General features: G+C 33.3%; 1 protein-coding gene and 2 long non-coding RNA genes across 3 annotated transcripts; 2 read left to right on the top strand and 1 right to left on the bottom strand.

The window, feature by feature from the left end:
• Positions 1–2,058: 2,058 nt before the first annotated feature.
• LOC25493290 (uncharacterized) lies at positions 2,059–5,077 on the top strand. Its single transcript, XR_003011159.2, has 3 exons — positions 2,059–2,354; positions 3,131–4,336; positions 4,448–5,077. It is a non-coding gene; the product is annotated as an uncharacterized lncRNA (long non-coding RNA).
• A 960-nt stretch (positions 5,078–6,037) lies between these two features.
• On the top strand, positions 6,038–6,914 carry LOC112421258 (uncharacterized). Its single transcript, XR_003011458.2, has 2 exons — positions 6,038–6,273; positions 6,547–6,914. It is a non-coding gene; the product is annotated as an uncharacterized lncRNA (long non-coding RNA).
• Positions 6,915–7,482: 568 nt separating this feature from the next.
• Positions 7,483–11,652, bottom strand: LOC25493289 (beta-xylosidase/alpha-L-arabinofuranosidase 2). The gene is made up of 7 exons (XM_013601758.3): positions 10,954–11,652; positions 10,574–10,861; positions 10,295–10,464; positions 9,723–9,820; positions 9,214–9,564; positions 8,687–9,097; positions 7,483–8,246 (listed from the first exon to the last, which is right to left on the bottom strand). The coding sequence occupies exons 1-7, from the start codon at positions 11,386–11,388 to the stop codon at positions 7,675–7,677; spliced, it is 2,325 nt and encodes a 774-aa protein (XP_013457212.1). The 5' UTR covers positions 11,389–11,652; the 3' UTR covers positions 7,483–7,674.
• Between the last annotated feature and the right edge of the window lie 6,450 nt (positions 11,653–18,102).

Here is an 18,102-nt window from a genome sequence, read left to right as displayed (position 1 = left end):
AATACTTTGTTTAGCTAACATACTCCAATCTACAGACATTTCCATTAATGGAAATTTATCATTTTTTTATATGAGAAATATTTATCATTTAGACAACCAAATTTCACGAGAATAATTTTCTTTTTTAGAATTTTCAATTAAATGTATTAACTTTATTTTCATTTTTGTTAAAATTGAATCGTAAAATGCCATTAAGCAAAATATTGGTCATAATTTTTTTACAAAATGTTTTTTTAAACAATTTGTTGCTTCAACTTATCTTTTTTTTTTTGTTGTCTTTGATGAAGTGGTAATCCACTGAAATTAAACTCACACAAACCTGTGATATCCCGGGTTCGAACCCAGGTAACTTATCTAATATTTTATGAAAGTAAAACTGGAACTGTAAAATGTTGGTCATAATTTTTTTACAAAATATATTTTTTAACAATTTTTTGCTTCAACTTATCTAATCTTTTATTAAAGTAAGAGAATGCTATGCTATCAATTAGTATCCATCACCTATCCTATCTCCCATTACAACTAGAATATTAGAAGGGCTTAAACTTAGGACCTCTAGGTCCAATAATGTCTGTGTTTTTTTTATCACTAGATCAAATGTTGAAAACAAGGATCATTTATAAAAAAAATTGATTTGAAGAGAATGGAAGAATTTATTTATTTTTTACTTAGGAAAGGGGAAAATGAATTAATTATATGCATTTGATGTCTGTTCATTGAAATAATTATTATAAGATAAAACTCACAAACTGAATTATCATACTTCGTTAAACAATAATGAATATTTCATGACTATTGTGTTTACCCAAAAAAGGCATGATTGGTTTTGAAGAAATTACTCATATTTACTCAAGACTTGAACATAAGTAAAACAAAGAAGATCATGTCATATCTTTGTGATTTTGTTGAAGGGACTACGAAGTTTGTGTTTTATAAATAAATAAAAATGCAAGAACTGATCAAGTAAATGGATAAGCCTTTGTAGACTTAGAAAAATAAACAGAAGGAAAACAAGTCTTTGCTCGACATTACAACAAAGAGATCCATGTCGAGACACAACATAAAAAGCACGTGTTGAAGACCAAATTTAGGTTTAGAATACATGGCAAACAAACATGTATGCCATTAGCTGTTAGGATACTTCTCTATAAGGTTTGAAGACTTTGTAACGAGAGTTGCTTAATGCATTTCAAAAATCACATAAAACTCTAAATGATCGTCTATTTTTGGTATTTGATTACGTAGGTCATTTATTTTTTTGTCAAATTTAATTTAACACGGTTTACTCTTAGTTTGATTTACATGATTTTCATTTATATTTATGTACTTATAAGTTTCTGCAATTAATTTTCAAAGTCTTTTACATTTGTGCACTTTTAACAACATAGCAATTTACTTTTTAAACTCATTTATATTTCTTGCACTTCAAGTTTATGCCAGTTGACCTTCATTTATTTTACTTTATGCACTGTACATTTTCAATGTATTTTTTAGATTCTTTGCACTTTAAATTTCAAGATAGTTCATTCGCAGGCACGTTTTATGCTCAAATCATTCACTTTTCTGCATCAAAATAGTTCATTATTCGTATTCTCAATATTAAACATTCTAATCATTTATAATTGGTGATAGATTCCTATTCCAACAATAAAAAACCAACAACAAATTGTTAACCAAAACGAAAATCGATTTTTCTTAAAAGAAACCGCTCAAAATATTTTTTGAACAGTTTTTAGATTATGGGGAGTATTTAAGGGAGGATGGGGTGCTTTAATTTAATCATGCCGTGTAATACATACTATGGGATACTTCACCTTGTCGAGGTTTGTGGCTTTGTGGATGTCAATATGTTTTTCCAACTAACACGTTTGAATTTGATTGATCATAAACGGGAATTCATTCATTGATCAGATGTTTAATTGCATTTTATGCATAACTACGCGTAATTGTCACTATCTTTGAATAAAAAAAGTCTTATCTTTATATCTAATCCTAGCAAACATGCTTACCCTAATTCCTAACCCTAAACCTAAAAATTTGGCGCCCTCCCTCCTTCAAATTTGAATTTCAACCAGCTCCAAGTTTTCTTTTTCCAGATGCGTTTTTCGTTTTTCAATGCAACAACAAATACAAATTGATTTATACAAACTCACCTTTCTTCTTTTTCTGTGCAACCTTTTGAATTCCATCTAGCTTCATTTCAATACCTCTCTCTCTCTCTCTCTCTCTCTCTCTCTCTCTCTCTCTCCACGCCAATGAAGAAAATTTCACTCTCTTCCATGTCTTTTCTACTTTCACCGTCGTATTTCTCCTCTCATCCCTCGCCGTCGTCGACTCAACTGCCACCGTCTGCGGTAAGTTCTCTCTTTCCACGACCTTGCAGCCACGGTGGTCTCCCAACATTGTGTCACTTTTGTCGGTTCCTCCTTCTTTTGTGTTGGTTTGTCGTGTATCTCTCCTTTCACCAGGTTCTCTGGATTCGTAGTGGTACATCGCTGTAATCAGGTTCCTCGGTGCACATCTGTGTTTGGTTAAGGATTATTTGGGCTATGTGTGTTTTTGTGTGTGTTGCTATTTTGGTTGTTTAACACTGTTTTGACTGAGAAAGCATAGACATTCCAATACAGCTATCTCTCTCACTCGCTCTCTCCCTCTGTCAACGAAGCATAGACATACATATATTTATTTTTTATCACAAGGCATTGAGATTTGTTGTTTTCTTAATCTTTAGCAATATGCCTTTGTCTTTCACTCTGTTGCAAATCTAATCATTTTACATTTCTTATGTGTTTTTTTTTTTTTTTATCAAAATAATGAGTCTGGTGTTACAAAATGAGCTTGAAGATGAATTGGGAACATTGAATTATCTTGCATATTGATTCCTTTTAGGGTTTGGTGTTCTATGTTTAAAAAAATCAAAACCACTTACATAGGATGAAGAAGGAGTTTTAGAATCAAGCGTTGTTTGACATGAAGTTATCTTTGTAGTCAAAGTCGACTTACTTGATGCCACTGTGTTTTCTATTATGTTACTTTATCAGATTTTATGGTTTAATTATTTCCTTTTAACGTTACTTTTTTTTCTCATAATTTTTCTGCGACTGTTGATTTTTCCTTTTCATTGTTTCAGCCCTCCTAAAGCAACAAGGTGTCCTTGATTTTGAATTCCTTTTTGGATTGTTGACAACTTGCTTGCGATGGTGGGGCAGAGCTCACAGTGGTATGACGATGCCTTTGTACTATAGTGTGTTTTTCTTCTTTGTTTGATTTTTGTTCCAATGTTGAAAATAAACAAATTTGCTGGTAGTTTGAAGTTTATATTGGTTGAAAATTGAAACAAAATGTGTTGACTCATTTGATGGGAGAGACTTTGAATAGTTTGATTTCTTATATTTATGCTTACCATCTCAATTTGAAGATCCTTTTATTTTTTTTAATTTTACTTATATTATAAAGAGTTTCTTTCAAATTTTTACATGTATAACTGTGTGTTGAATCATTTAGAATATGGAGTAGCCTTAGATAGCATACATTGCAACTTTGGTTTTTTTATTGATAGTATAGCATGAAATACTTTATAATGATATTTGAGCAGATCTAACTCAATTATATTATTTTTTGAAAGGATTCTTCATAAAAACTTTAGGCATGAACCAAAAATGTACGACACATTTGGATCTTAAAGCAGCCTATAACTCAAAAAGCTATTTAGCATGATATTTTATGTTGAGAATGTGTCTTGATAGATGGTGTTATGTATCTCATTTTCAAATTGCTATATAGTGTTGGTAGTTGATGTGTTTTTAGATCGTATTTGAATTAAGAAGACTTAAGCTTATATGTCCAAGACTTAAGCTTATATGTTCGGACATGAGGGAGCTTTTTCTTCGTGGCTGTCAGCGTGTGTTATACTGCATTATGTGTTTTGTTTATGTAAGTTTTTTTCCTCCGCTGCTACTTCAAGGTCTGCCTTCAATGTTTCTGTTTAGCCATTTTGTGCGATAGGCTTTTTTCATTCAATTTTACTCTTTGCCTAATTTGTGTTGCATGCATGAATCCATGTCTCTCTTCTTTAGGACTTCTCATGTATAAATAGGGACCATTTATTTTATTTTGATTCACATTTTCTTAAAATTGTTTATATCTTTTCTTTTTATTACTCTCTCTAACACTTCTTTGTTTGACATTTTTATGGATTTGCATTTGCAAGAATTTAAACCCCTCATTTGGGTTTTTTTGCATACTATTTTCCCTAGATTGTGTGATTATGGAAGGTTAAACTTGAAATGAGAATGGCAATTAACTCTGTTTATCTTAAGGACCATGATATCTATTGGTATGTTCAATTATATTATGCAGATTTCAGTTTCTAACATGTTAAAATTAAGTTATATCAATTAACTCATGTACTCATGCCTCTAAAACTATCTGCATTTTTTATATCAAGATGCTGCTTGATGAATTAAGGGAGTTGGCATTTTCAAGAAATCTATTGAAACATTTACCCAAACTTGGAGAAGAGGTGAAAGCTTTGTTAGTTAAATTCAATTATAGAGCTAATGAGCTTTCTGAGAAACAAAGTTCTGGTATTATTGTTTTCACCAAAATCTTTATAGACACCACATTGAATATTGATGAAGGAAAACCGAGCAATGTTACCCTTAAACATCTTAAATGTGGATCATAAAGTTTCAATATCCAAGCTTCAAGCAATAAAGACAAGATAATGAAGTTTGACGAGTCCATTAGTGCCGCTGAGGATAAGATCAAGGCCTGGGATGTTGAAATTGAAGATATCAAAGCACAGAATCGTTTGCACAAGGAGAAAGCACGTAGGGTTCAACAAGAGAAGCCATAGTTAGAGGATGCTTGCTCAAAATGTAAGGAGAAGATAACTGAAATTGTGGAAGAAGCTAAAAATGTAGCCTCTATTACCATACAAACCCGCGAGAAGATTGATAATGTAAAAAAGAAGCGGGAGTTGAATTCAAATTATGATACACTTGAAGGAAATTATGCCATATAAACTCTCACCTGCATAATGAAACTTATATGTTATTTAATGTTTTCAGGTGAATTGGTGCTGATGGTTACATATTTTGCAATAGATACACTTATTAGAAACCAACTATGTTAGTCAATTTGCTTTGAATTGATATATTTAAATTCAGGGTGGAGTAACATAGGCCGAACAATTATGGCTATGTATGTCTCTCATATCTTCGAATTTTTTTAACCTATGTAAGACGATCGTACGTCAATTAATCGCATTACGTCAGAACAATTCAGTATATTGAGTAACTATATATTAATTTTATTGGATATATAACAATGGCTTTCAACTAATAGTTTTAGTAAATTATGACCCGTGCAGCAGCACGGATAAACGATCTAATTAGTTTGGTAGTAGCTGTTTTGCTTCATGACAAAACAAAACATTGAAGTAGGTAGTAGGAGCAGTACTATTTTTAAAGCAAGTTAAAGAGATTCAGCGATGTCATCAAAGTGTGGTCCAATGTGAAATAGATTAGCCAAGCTTCTCTTAAAAAATAAACCAACTGGATCATTTTTTTTTTAAATACAGTCAAAATATTTTCTTATCAAATCTAAACTATTCCTAAAAATTATCTTTTTTTTCACAGCAAAATAAATTTCATTCATTCCAATGCTATCTGGCTTTTGACTACTTGGATGATTTGGAGTGAGCGTAACAATCGTTTGTTTAAAAATGTTGTAACCGAGGCTCCTAGATTGCTTGATAAAATTAAGTTGTTATCGTTAGTGCGGCTGAAAGTTAAAAATGCCACTTTTGTTTTTGGAACTCAGATGTGGTGGTCAAGTCCTTTGGTTTGTCTGGGCATTGGCTAACCACCGGAGGTTGTTTCCTCTTGACTTTGTTTTCTTGTATATTGGTATTAGTCTTTTAGGCACACCTTGTGCTAAGAGATTGCTATTGTTTTTGGTAATATAATTTCATTTTGGCTTGTTCAAAAAAAAAAATGCTAAAACAAAAATAATACAATCAAATGTCCCCGTAAACTCAGCGAAGGACAATGCGCGTAATATATGCAAGGTTTGATGTCAATGATAGTATGAGATCCACAGTTTTAATGTCATCCATCTACAAACAAAGATATTTGCAGGTGTTGGCTTAATTCGATTATAGGTGGGCCAAATCAACCACATATTGATAAGTAACCAATTTGTGAGGCCGAGAGAAAACTTAATTTGGTGAGCCTCCTACAGTCGTAAGCCTCCTACTCAAAACACAAAGTGAGTTCTTCTCAAGCATTTCAACAAACACATGAGATACAAATTTGATGAATTTTTTTGTTGGTAGCTTGTGATCAAATATTTGCATGTTTTGACTGTAAATGTTGTTTAGACTAAATTTAACTACAATTAGGTAGTTTAAAATTGAAACAATACAATGAATCAAGTATGTATATTTTGTGCTTCAAGTGTTAAATGAAATGCCTCAGTGAGTTGTTCATTGATTTTTTTTTTCTCATGTTGTTTGTTGTGTAAATATGGCTAACAACCCAGATAGTCGCATGCTAGATAGACAGACCATGATCAGCTCCGATAGACTCAAGGATTGGATCTCTGTTCCTCAAATCCCGTTCAGCGTCTTCTGTTTCGAGCAGGGTTACTTCCTCCACTGCTAACACTAGCTATGGTGGACTCCGCGATACTCATCCTGTTGATGCTTTAATCGGACGTGTCATCAGCAATGACGCTGCTGTATGTAGTAGTAACTCAAAATACTTGAAAGTGTATGTTGTTTTTTTATATTATATTTTGTTGCAGATACAACATTTTGAAATATTATCCATTTATACTATTTCTTCTGTGAATGCATGGAATGGAACTGTGTTGTTTAATTTAATTGAGGTGTTTTTTTCTGTTGTTAATTGTTTTGGTTACTTGAGTGAGAATTAATCCATGAAGCACAGACATAACACTGATGACATAATCAAATGTACAGATTGGACATGAGACACACCTTCGGTGGTACAGAGCAATTAAAATCCAAATAATAGTGCATGTTCCTTGTATTTTATGTTGTTGTGAATTGCTCGAAATCAACCTTAAGAATCAACATATTGTGTTTTATGTGGATTTTCTGTTGATGCTTATTGGTTTTGTTTGTTTAAATAATTTGTTGAGCAACGATGTTTATTGGGAATTGTCATCTAAATCTAGTGACTAGTATGAATTGATTATTATTAGTTTATGTTCTTGTTGCACAATCTTGATTAGAATTAGTTTTAGTTGTTTATATCAATAGGATTTACGAAGAAATTGCAATCAAGCATGTTTATGCTAGAAAACTGGCCAGGTATCAGGTGAAATCATTTTGATTTTTGAACTGTACCACAGTGCACACGTAGGTGTGATAGACCAAGTTGTAAATCATGAGGATGAGTAGAAAATTGGTATAGATTTGTTGTGGTTATAGGATCTGACTTGCCTCAGTAGTAGTAGAAAACTGGCACAGTTGATATTGATTTTTTATTTGAATAAGAATAGAAACAGAGAAATTTGTTACAATTACTGAATCACCTCTAAAAATTATTCCTGGCCTCCCTTTTTTAATGCAAGTTATGGTTCCCTTAAATTTTTTAAGGAAACCAATAAGGTTAAAAATAAGACTCAGTGCAGATGATTGCTTTAAATCATCACGCTCAAAGGATGCTTCAAGTCTCCTACATGAAGCATATGTTTTCCTAGGGCAACTTTTCTGTTGCCAAGTTCATCAACCACACTCAAATCTTTACAAACATCTACTTTGAAACTGACCAGTGCTTCTGATTTTCCTGTAAAGTGTACTTTTTCGAAAGCCAACAAGTGTTTCTGAGGTGCATTGTGCACTGCAGGAGGAGTAGAGAACAAAAACACTGTTTGGCTACTGCTCATTTTCCCTTTGTTCTTGATCCTGAGGTGAATATCAAAGACTAAGTTTTGACAATGTTCGCCAACAACATCAAGTGACTTACATTTTGAGGAACGACAGACGTGATCCTCAGCTAAAGGAACAGACACCAATTGTGGTGCTTTAACCAATTTATGCTCGAAAGTTGAGTAGCTTATTCCATCTCCAAATGAGAAGACAGTTTCCCCTTTATAAAATCTGTATGTTCTACCAGGGTAGCCTGTAGCAGGATCAGGCCTCATGTTCATATTGGTCATTGGTACTTTGTCTACATATGATTGTGGATACCATGTCATGGGTAGCCTTCCACCTGAATAAAAAAATTAAGTTGTGCAGACCATACTCATATAGTTAGATCCTAGTGAGGTCACCAAGTATATGATATATAATAAAGTGTATATGCTAATGCAGATAATATATAAACATATATTATTGAGAATTACTAGAACTTAGTGGGTGGGGGGTGGGGGGCAATTTTCATGAGTGAATCCATTATTTAGGTCGTAAGCCGTCACAATTTCCACGCATTCATGCATTTAGCTACTTAGAGCCATTAGATCAAGATTGAACGACTACAATTTCAAGTTTGTTTTTGAAGCTGATATACCGAGTTTAAAATCAAAGTCGTTTATCCAACAACTTCGTCTTACTGCATGCGTGAGTGCTTGAAAATTGTGACAAAAGGCTATCCAAATTATTGGAATGATAATTCTGTGATATGAGGAAAGCATGTCAATGAGATTGACTTACTTGGATTATGATACCCAAAGATGACATCAGCTATGGCAGCTCCACCAGCTTCTCCAGGATAGCCAACCCACAGAATGCTTGTGATTTTTTTATTAGTTTTAGCAAAGGAAACATCCATGCCTCCTCCAGACATTATGGCAAGAATCACAGGTCCCTTAGCTACATTTGCAACTTCAGTAACTAACTGTTGCTGCTGTCCTGGAAGAAGAATGTTAACCCTGTCATGACTCTCTGCCTCTATTGCAAGATTTGCACCGACTACAATCACGGTTGCATCTGCTGAGGCTGCAATCTTTTTGGCATCATCTAGTGCAGCATTGGTGCATTGAACATCAGGACAGCCAGCAGCAAAGCTTGTGGGAACTAAGGCTGTTAGGCCTTGCAAAGGTGATGTATATTTGCATGGAATGCCTGCAAAGTTTTAGAACTTGTTAGTATTTCTTAAATATTATGTCAATGCAACTTCAAAAACAAACTATATTATACATTTTGCCTATAAAAATTATAGGAGAGGGAAAATTTGATACCTTCGTAGTTTCCAATCATGGCCCTAGTAGCATTGGCATTGGGACCAATAACTGCCAATGATTTAATAGCTTTGGCATTAAGAGGCAATGATCCTGCACAGTTTTTAAGCAACACAATCCCTTGCCTTGCAGCTTCACGAGCTAGCTCCTGGTTTGCTGAAGTGCAGACATCTTTTGGACCAAGGTTTCCATAAGCTTGCTTGCTAGGATCGCCATCAAAGAAACCTAGACGCATTAATGTCGCAAAATTATTGTAGACAGCATTGTTAATGGATGCTTCACCTATAAGCCCTTGCTTGACAGCACCTTCTGTATATCGGCCAAGAAAACTCCCACAGTTCAAATCCAATCCTGCAAAATCAAAAATTTTACACAACAATGATAAACAAGTAGTTACCTTGTATAATTTTAAAGAAGCTACACTAATTAAATTTCAAATGAATCATCTAAGTAAATGACAATTCAATTGTTGTTGTCTATGAACATGTATCTTTTCGGATTTAGTTTACCTGCTAGAATGGATTTGGCTGCAGCTTCCTCAGGGGTCTTGGTGTAGTGTTGATTTTTGAAAAGCACATCTACTGAGTCACAATCAGAAACTATATATCTGCATAGCACAGAAACATATAATATATTCATACTTATTCTAAAGAAAAACATCAAAAACAAAAAAGAATGATAAACACCGTTATTTTTCTCAAATCTTCAATATAAGTAAAAAAAAAACTTATGTTTGCTGGTCTAAAATATAAATAAATCTTATCTGATTTCACTCTATCTAACAATATTATTTCTAAATGTCATTTAATTAATATATATTTATTTTCTAACAATCTTTTTATTCTCATATAAAGATAATTTTTTTGAGTGTAAATTGGGTATTCTTTATTCGCAACTACAAAAACTATTTCCTCAACCCGGATAGAATTATAGTGAACAACAAATTTCTCACTCAAGAGTTTTAAAGTTGCCGCATTCTATAGTTTGTTTTCAAAAAAGTATGAGGTATGTATATTTTGTTTATATTTGAATGATGGTGTGTGAGATAGAAGATTAAGAGGTTTGAAAAATGAAAAGATACCCATTTAGTTTCCATTTGCCACGGATAACACCTTTAAGAAGATCAGGGTCAGCACAAGTCGGTTTTCCATTTACTTGATTGTAGGAACACATAACACTAGCTACATTTCCATCAATCACACAGCTCTTAAAAGGTGGTTGATATGTGTCATCCAAATCTTGTTGTGTCACCTAACAAAATCAAAATCAACAAGCAAAAGTGCAAAACAACAACAATTAAAATAATCCTCAAAAACACATTAACTAGTTTTTATTTCAAACAATGATATTGATACATTACCACAGCATTGAAGGTGTAACGCTGAACACCTTTCCAGTCATCAACATCATAGGCAGTGTAGTGTTTGCAACAAGCAGCAACCTTAAGCTTGTTTGAGTCTCCATCATCAGTTTGTTGTAGACCTTTCACATACCCTGCTGCATATTTGCTAGCAAGTAAAGGGTCTTCTCCTGGTGTTTCTTGACCTCTTCCCCATCTTGGATCCCTAAATATGTTAATGTTTGGTGACCAATATGTTAAACCAGCTAACCCTACATTGTGCATTGCTCTTGCTTCCGTCGAAACCACCTACACATATTCGCCATAAAACACCATTTGAAAGTTAACAATACATGTTATTTACACCATTAACATGCAGGATATGATAAGAGAAACCTTACCTTTCCTATGGTTTGAAACAAGGAAGCATTGAAAGAAGCTGCAATGAGAATAGGCATAGGAAAACTGGTTGACCCAGGTATAACATTGGAAAAATGAGTTCCTGGACCAATGTTAGAGACTCCATGAAGTGCTTCAGACCACCATTCATATTTTGGAATCCCAAGTCTGCTTACATCAACAGCAGAATTCACAAGGTTACCAACCTTCTCTTGCAATGTCAACCTTCTCACAAGGTCTTTCACTCTTGCATCCACACTCAACTTCTTGTTGCAGAACCCGTAATTCGCCAATGCCGGATTCTTGGCAACATCGCAGGCGAAAACTGCAGATGTTTGGCTCGAAACTCGACCGCAACTCAACAAAATTGTGGCAAACAGAATAAAGAAACAGAGGAAAACAGAGACATTCGGTGTTCTGTTTTCAACATAAGCCATTGTGACCTTGAGAATTTGAAAACACAAAAATAAGTAAAAGGTTATGCTTGTATTGAGTCTGCTACTAAATTATATATGTCATATTAGAGGGTGTAGAAAAATGCTAATAACACATTTTTTAGTAGCCCGTGATGGGTGTTGGGAGTGAAAGAAAGAGGACTCTATTATATGTAGTTGCTTTTGGAAGAGAGTGACAACATGGGAAGGAATCTCTGTGGCTGTGTAGCTTAAACTAGTCCGTGAAAAGCTGAAATAAAAGAGAGAAAATTCTATGTACCATGGAGAGTGTTTTTGTTTGGAAGCTCAACTTGCAACATATTAATAGTATAAGATAAGATAACATTATTACATTGTTGTCTAATATTTATAACAACAACAATAAGATTTGGCTTGTTTTCTCACTATCTTTATTTAGCATTATTTTTAGGAAAATAATTGGGTGACATCTTGAAAATAATGTATACATCTTGAAAGAGAGAGTTGAAATGAGTAATTTGATAGAATTGATATCTTGGTGATGTGATAGGAAGAAAAAGATAGAGATACAATGAGTTTGTTAGTTTATTATTAGTTTGTTAGTTTATTAATTTTACTTAATCTCATTCATTATTAGTTTGTTAGTTTATTTATAAAAGTGTACACTATCCACTAAGGTGGAGATTTTCATAAAAAAAATAAAATTAAAATAGACTTTTAAACAAATTTTCACACCTTGTCACACATTCAAAAAAGATCTACCAAGATCTTTAAAAATGAATCTATAACAAATAATAGATCAAACTTAACATTTTTAAAGTAGGTCATTAAGTATAGCCTAACCTAGTCATGTGGAGTAATGCTGTATAATTTTTTTCTAGTAAATTGGAATACAGATCATCAATTGCCCAAGATGGTAAATCACGTAAGGAAAATATGGTGGCTAGTTTTAGTTTTGTATAGACTGTAGAGTGAAACAGAGAAAAAGCCTAAGAAGGAAAAAAATAGGACAAGTTACAGAAAAGAGTAATGTTGAAGAAATTGCTCACAAATATTGCATGGGAAAGGGTTATCTATGACTATATGTGACATAATTGTGTAGGGGTAAACAGCATCTTGTGATCTTCTGAGGTTTTGCTGAGGAATTCCAAATCCCAACTTGAACACGTGAGTTTTTTAACGTTGTTGGGTTGTGTCAACTTGTCATTGTTTGGACAAAGACATAGCCACTTGCACACCAAAGGAAAGCAAAACGTTAAATATATTATGATTGTATATAATTTAGAATGATTTTGTATTTTTGAGAAATGTGGACAGTTAAAAGAGTAAATATCAAAGATGTAATGTTCTATTCATGAATCATAAGGGTGCTCAAAATATCAATGGATTTTAGGTGCAGTTTCCTTTTCTAACTTTATTTGGTTGTAGTTTCAAATCTTCTAATGAGAGGATAAAAGGACGGGAGAGAAGAGGGGTGGATTTTTCTATTTATTTTTTTTTTCTATTTGTTTTGTAGAATGTGTTAAAAGGTTTAATAGATTTGGTTACAGAATTTTGTTTACAAATAATTTGTTAATTGATATCCATTAATATTTGATAGTATATGATTACACCTAAATATAATATTTAAGTCGTTAGCAAAAAAAATTATAGGGTTCGAACCTTGGACACCATAAAAAAAAAGGAATACTTTTTCGTCTAATGTGGGACTTTTACTCACATTTGAAACAAAAAAAAAATGACTTACAACTGAATTATGGGTGAGTCGAAGCTCGAATAGGCGAATGAATTATCAGTCAGACCGATGATAGTTGGAGATGGAATAGTCAAATCTTTCTCACTTTCAAAGAGTTTTTACAAGGGCCATGGAAATGTTAGAATTGATCAAAGTCATGTGGAATGAATAATACGACCTTTACGACATGTTAATCTATCAAGGATTTAGGAATACATGGAATCCTTGCTAAGAGTCTCTCATGACAATGATCTAAATCATTAAAAAGAGAGGAGGATGACAAACACTTGATGACTTGTGGTTCTTATTCAACTTGAACTTTTTATACCTTCAACACTCTTCAGACGGAGAGAAGAGACAATATGCAATATGTCTGATTGGGACCATATCTTATATATAACATGATGAACAATTATGATTCCCAACATTTCAAATTGGGTCATCCTAATATCCCCTCCCGTTGAGTTCATATAAATTAATTATTCAATTGGAAATTTAAATGGTCATATATTTATTTTGATCACTAATCAATAAATACTCATAATTGAGAAATAACTAACATAATTATAAAGATATTAGCCAGCATGCTATGCAATTTTGTGGTGCCTTTCTCTTTAAAAAGGAAATGCGTTCTTGTTTAGACATGGTTTGAATGTCTTACGTTTGGTTTATTCGGAAAGAATGGAACTCAAGAATTTTTTGCAACAAAGAACTTTTATTAGAACAATTTTTTGATCGCATCAAACTTCATATGTGGTGTTCCACTCTACTTCTTTGTTTAAACTTAACCTCACTAAAATTTTGGTTAACCAAGAAGTTTCGAGCATAAGGGGTCATGGTAATCATGAGTTCGACCGTGAGGTAATTATAATTTGATTAAGGATTGTTCCACCAAGAAATCGAATTCGAGTTCTCCTAAATTATTCTTCCTTTGATAAAATTCATTAATCATTTGAGTTCAATCACTTAGTTAAAGTCAACAAAATTTTATTTCGGACAGTTCTAAATGGAGAAATAGACATCAAAGATATCAAACTAGCCGAGAAAACCATGAAAAGGGAGCTCTTCAAGAGTTTAGTTTGATTAGGTGAGTGGATAACTTTTTATCTACTCCATCACATTTAAATTGTCATTTTAGTATTTTGTCTTTGTCACAAAATTGTCACATTAGAATACTAATGCAAGTATTTCATTATCCTGATTTTTCATACATTATTAGCTTCTTCCTCCTTCTAAAGTTTGTGACTAAATTTCTTGTATTAAAAATAGGTTCGGAAACAGCCTAAGGTCCCAAGCAACAAAGAGAACACACCCTTTTGCTTGCATGCACAAAGTGAATGTGTGTGTCGAATCCATTAATTCCTTTCTTATTTCAGTTGCTCAGTGTGAACAGTAAAAATAAACTCTCTTGCATACCCACATATAGATCCTTCTCCAAAGATATATGATTTCTTGCTACCAATCTCCATTGCATTTGTATAAATTGATACTACAAATATTTTCTTTGGGGGACAACCAACTAGCCATTGGAAACTAAGATATTATTTTTCTCCTAGTATCTTAGTTCATTAAACTAGCTATATCAATTTTTTTCCATTTCTTCAAGTACAAATTAATTTTAACACACACTACAAGGTAGTAATATTTTATAAATTGGCACTAGTTCATCCTCTCACCCATCCAGGTCCAACATCACAAATCTATCTAAATCCTTAACTTTACCTAAAATATGATGAGTTCCTTCCAAGTCATCTCCACCGCTATAATCCAGCACCAAATGGCTCATTTGGTCAAGCAATCGAACTAACACCATTAGATAGAAAGATCATGAAATACCTCAAACACCATCTTTCTTCTGCGCTTGAATTTTTTTCCACCTTTCACAGGTCGTCTCAAGATCATGGAACACAGATAACACTATCTCATGTTCAATCTCATGCAACAATGAAAGTGCACTCTTTGTCCACGCCGACATCCTTGGATTTAGATAGATTTGCGATGTTGGACCTGGATGGGTGAGATGATGAAGTAGCGCCAATTTATAAAGAGTAGTGATACATAGACCACCTTAGGTGGCATGTACCACTTGTACACCCACACACAATTTTGACAAGTGTCCTTGTGGTCCCCCCACACACAAAAAAAGTCACATGTATTGTCCCTCACACACTCTCACATGGAGTGGTACAATGTGTGTATGGAAAAAAGTGTGTACATGAAACATTATCCATTTATAAAATAGTACTACCTTGTAGTGTGTGTTAAAATTAATTTGTACTCGAAGAGTTGGAAATATTGAATCGATACTAGCAGAAAAATAATGTTTATGTTTGCAAATATCAGAGGATGGAGTGCATGATGAATTTGTGTGTGTTTGTGCAGTGCCATTTTGGGTAATTATCAAGGTAAATGCCTGTGAATGATTGTTGTGCATCAAAAAAGTTCAGATGCTTTTGAATTTGTATTTGTCTAACACTAATGATGTTGAAGTCTTAAATTTTGTATTTTCCATTATCAATAGCGATAAGGTTTCTCTTCTTTTAAGTGCATATAGTGCATGTTGTGACTTGCACCAAGTTGTATTATGTGTGCTAAGCACTCATTTTACGAGGGTATAGTAAAATGAAAGATTATTGGTTTTTCCAATAGTGTTCTTATCAATTTATTTAAGTGTTTTAGACCAATTAAAAGGTTTATGAGCTATTTTTGTGTTGCTTGCGAACTTGAATCAAATATGAGCAAGTCATCTACATAGATATACACGATATTGCAAATTATATTTTCAGTTATAAATGCATTTGTCACTTTCATTCACCTTAAATCAATATGAAATAATCAAATTGTCAAATTTTTCATGTCTTTGCTTAGGAGCTTGTTTAAAGACTATACAAAGATTTATCTAACTTACAAGCTTTATTTTCTTGTCCATAAATAACAAAAATTTCATATTGTTCCATATAGATTTTTTTTCTTCTTCCAATACACCGTTTAGAAAAGCAATTTTAACATTCATTTGGTGGACTGCTAAATTATGAACAACAGTAAGCAATATTAATACCCGAATAACTCTTACATTTCAAGTCCGCAGATATCAGGTATGGAACATTGGAAAGTAGCATCTGATATGTTCTGAAAGTAAGAATTGGAAATGGGAGGATATTGATGTATTATTTAATGAGAGAGACAGAGAAGAAATCCGCAACTTAGCATTAACCAATTCAGACGGAGCAGATAAGTTAATATGGAAATTCATTAACAAAGGGCATTATACAGCGAAGTCTGCATACATGTATGATATGGAAACTCTCATTCATAATGTGGAGTATAGAATGCCGGGAGATTGGACGAGAATGTGGAATCTGCACATACCTCAACGGATCAAAGTTTTTTTATGGAGGTTGTTGAGGGGTGTTCTCCCTTCGCATATATAAGACTTCAAGGAAGGGGGGTCCCTTCTTCGGACTACTGCCCCTTCTGTGAGACCAATTATGAGAATGATTGGCACATTTTTATCGGATGTGAAGTGGGGAAACAGGTTTGGATTGAAGCTAGGTTATGGGATACGATAACAGCAGGTATCGGTAGTGCCACAGGACTGGCAGCACATTTGTTTTCTATTTTCTGCAGGCTGCCAAATGAATTATGCAGGGACATAGCAGCTCTGTTGTGGTGTTTATGGAGGGACATATCAGTGGGAAATGTCCTAAAACACCAAAAATATGGCGAACAGAAACAGGGAGAGCAGCATAATATCAGGTGGCTGCCACCGGAGGAAGGATTTGTCAAATGTAACGTCGACATAGCGCTACTTGGTGATCAGAAATGCTTCGGTATTGGATTGTGTATACGGAACTCTCAGGTCAGATCCAGAAATATTGTTAAGCGGGGGCAAAATTATATACTAATATTTTTTGCTGAAATCATATACTATAATAATTTACATAAAAAAATCTACTAATACATAAGTAATATTATCATCACTAAAAAAGCAGAGGGACTACAAAAATTATGTCATTTTATATCCAAAAAATTGAATATACTTAAATATCTATAAAATATATTTTTCTATTGACTTATATTTTAAAACTATGGTTTATTTCATCATTTTGAGTATTGTCAAATATATTTTTCTATGTACATCAATCAATTATTCAATAATACTATCTTTCATACTGTTGCATATTAATTTCTTCACAAAAAAAATTATTTAGCAATTATTTTTAATGGTAAAAAAGTAAAATTACTTAACAAATTTATGTAAAAGTAATAAAGCATGTGGAGTCAAGTGCCCCCAATTTGATGAACTTGCATCATGCCTGCTAACGAGAAGGTTTGAGTGTACTCCTCATCCCTCCTTAAAAGCAAAGGCATTGGGCTTGAAAGAGGCCATTTTATGGCTTGGTGAATTGGGACTTTCGAATGTGCATATTGAGCTAGATTGTAAGCTAGTGACGGATGGCATAGTGGATAGAACCAACAACCAAGCTGAATTTGGCTACATCATGTCAACTTGTAGATCATTTTTAACTCATTTTCAAACTTTAAGATTAATTTTGTCATGAAACAAGCAAATTTTGTTGCCCATACACTAGCGAGGGCGTCAAAATTGTATACTAGTTGCCAAGTATTTCATTTGTTTCCATCTTGTATTACAACTATAATTATGAATGAAATAATATAAGTTTACTCCGGTTAAAAAAATTCCCTAATAAACGTGATCTTTGTGATCGGAGAGAAAGTATCAAAGAAATATATATTTTCTTTTTCTAAAATCTTTGGCTGCATCATCTAAAGCGTTTTATATTTCAAACACTACTTAGTCATGTTAGCGCTTAAAATTTCAAATAGCATTTTAATTCATCAATCTTCGGAAAGATCTATGATTCTAATTCATTCTTGTAGATGTGTCTAACATATAAACATCGAGCAACTCGTCCTTATCAATTTGTTAGGCAAATTGTCGAACCCATAATAAGTTCTTAAGGGTTGCACTATTGAAGTTA

The sequence above is a fragment of the Medicago truncatula genome, chromosome 4 (assembly GCF_003473485.1).
Source record: "Medicago truncatula cultivar Jemalong A17 chromosome 4, MtrunA17r5.0-ANR, whole genome shotgun sequence".
NCBI classification, from domain to species: Eukaryota; Viridiplantae; Streptophyta; class Magnoliopsida; order Fabales; family Fabaceae; genus Medicago; species Medicago truncatula.
The sequence above is the reverse complement of the archived record's forward strand: the minus strand, read 5'-3'. Positions and strand labels throughout refer to the sequence as shown.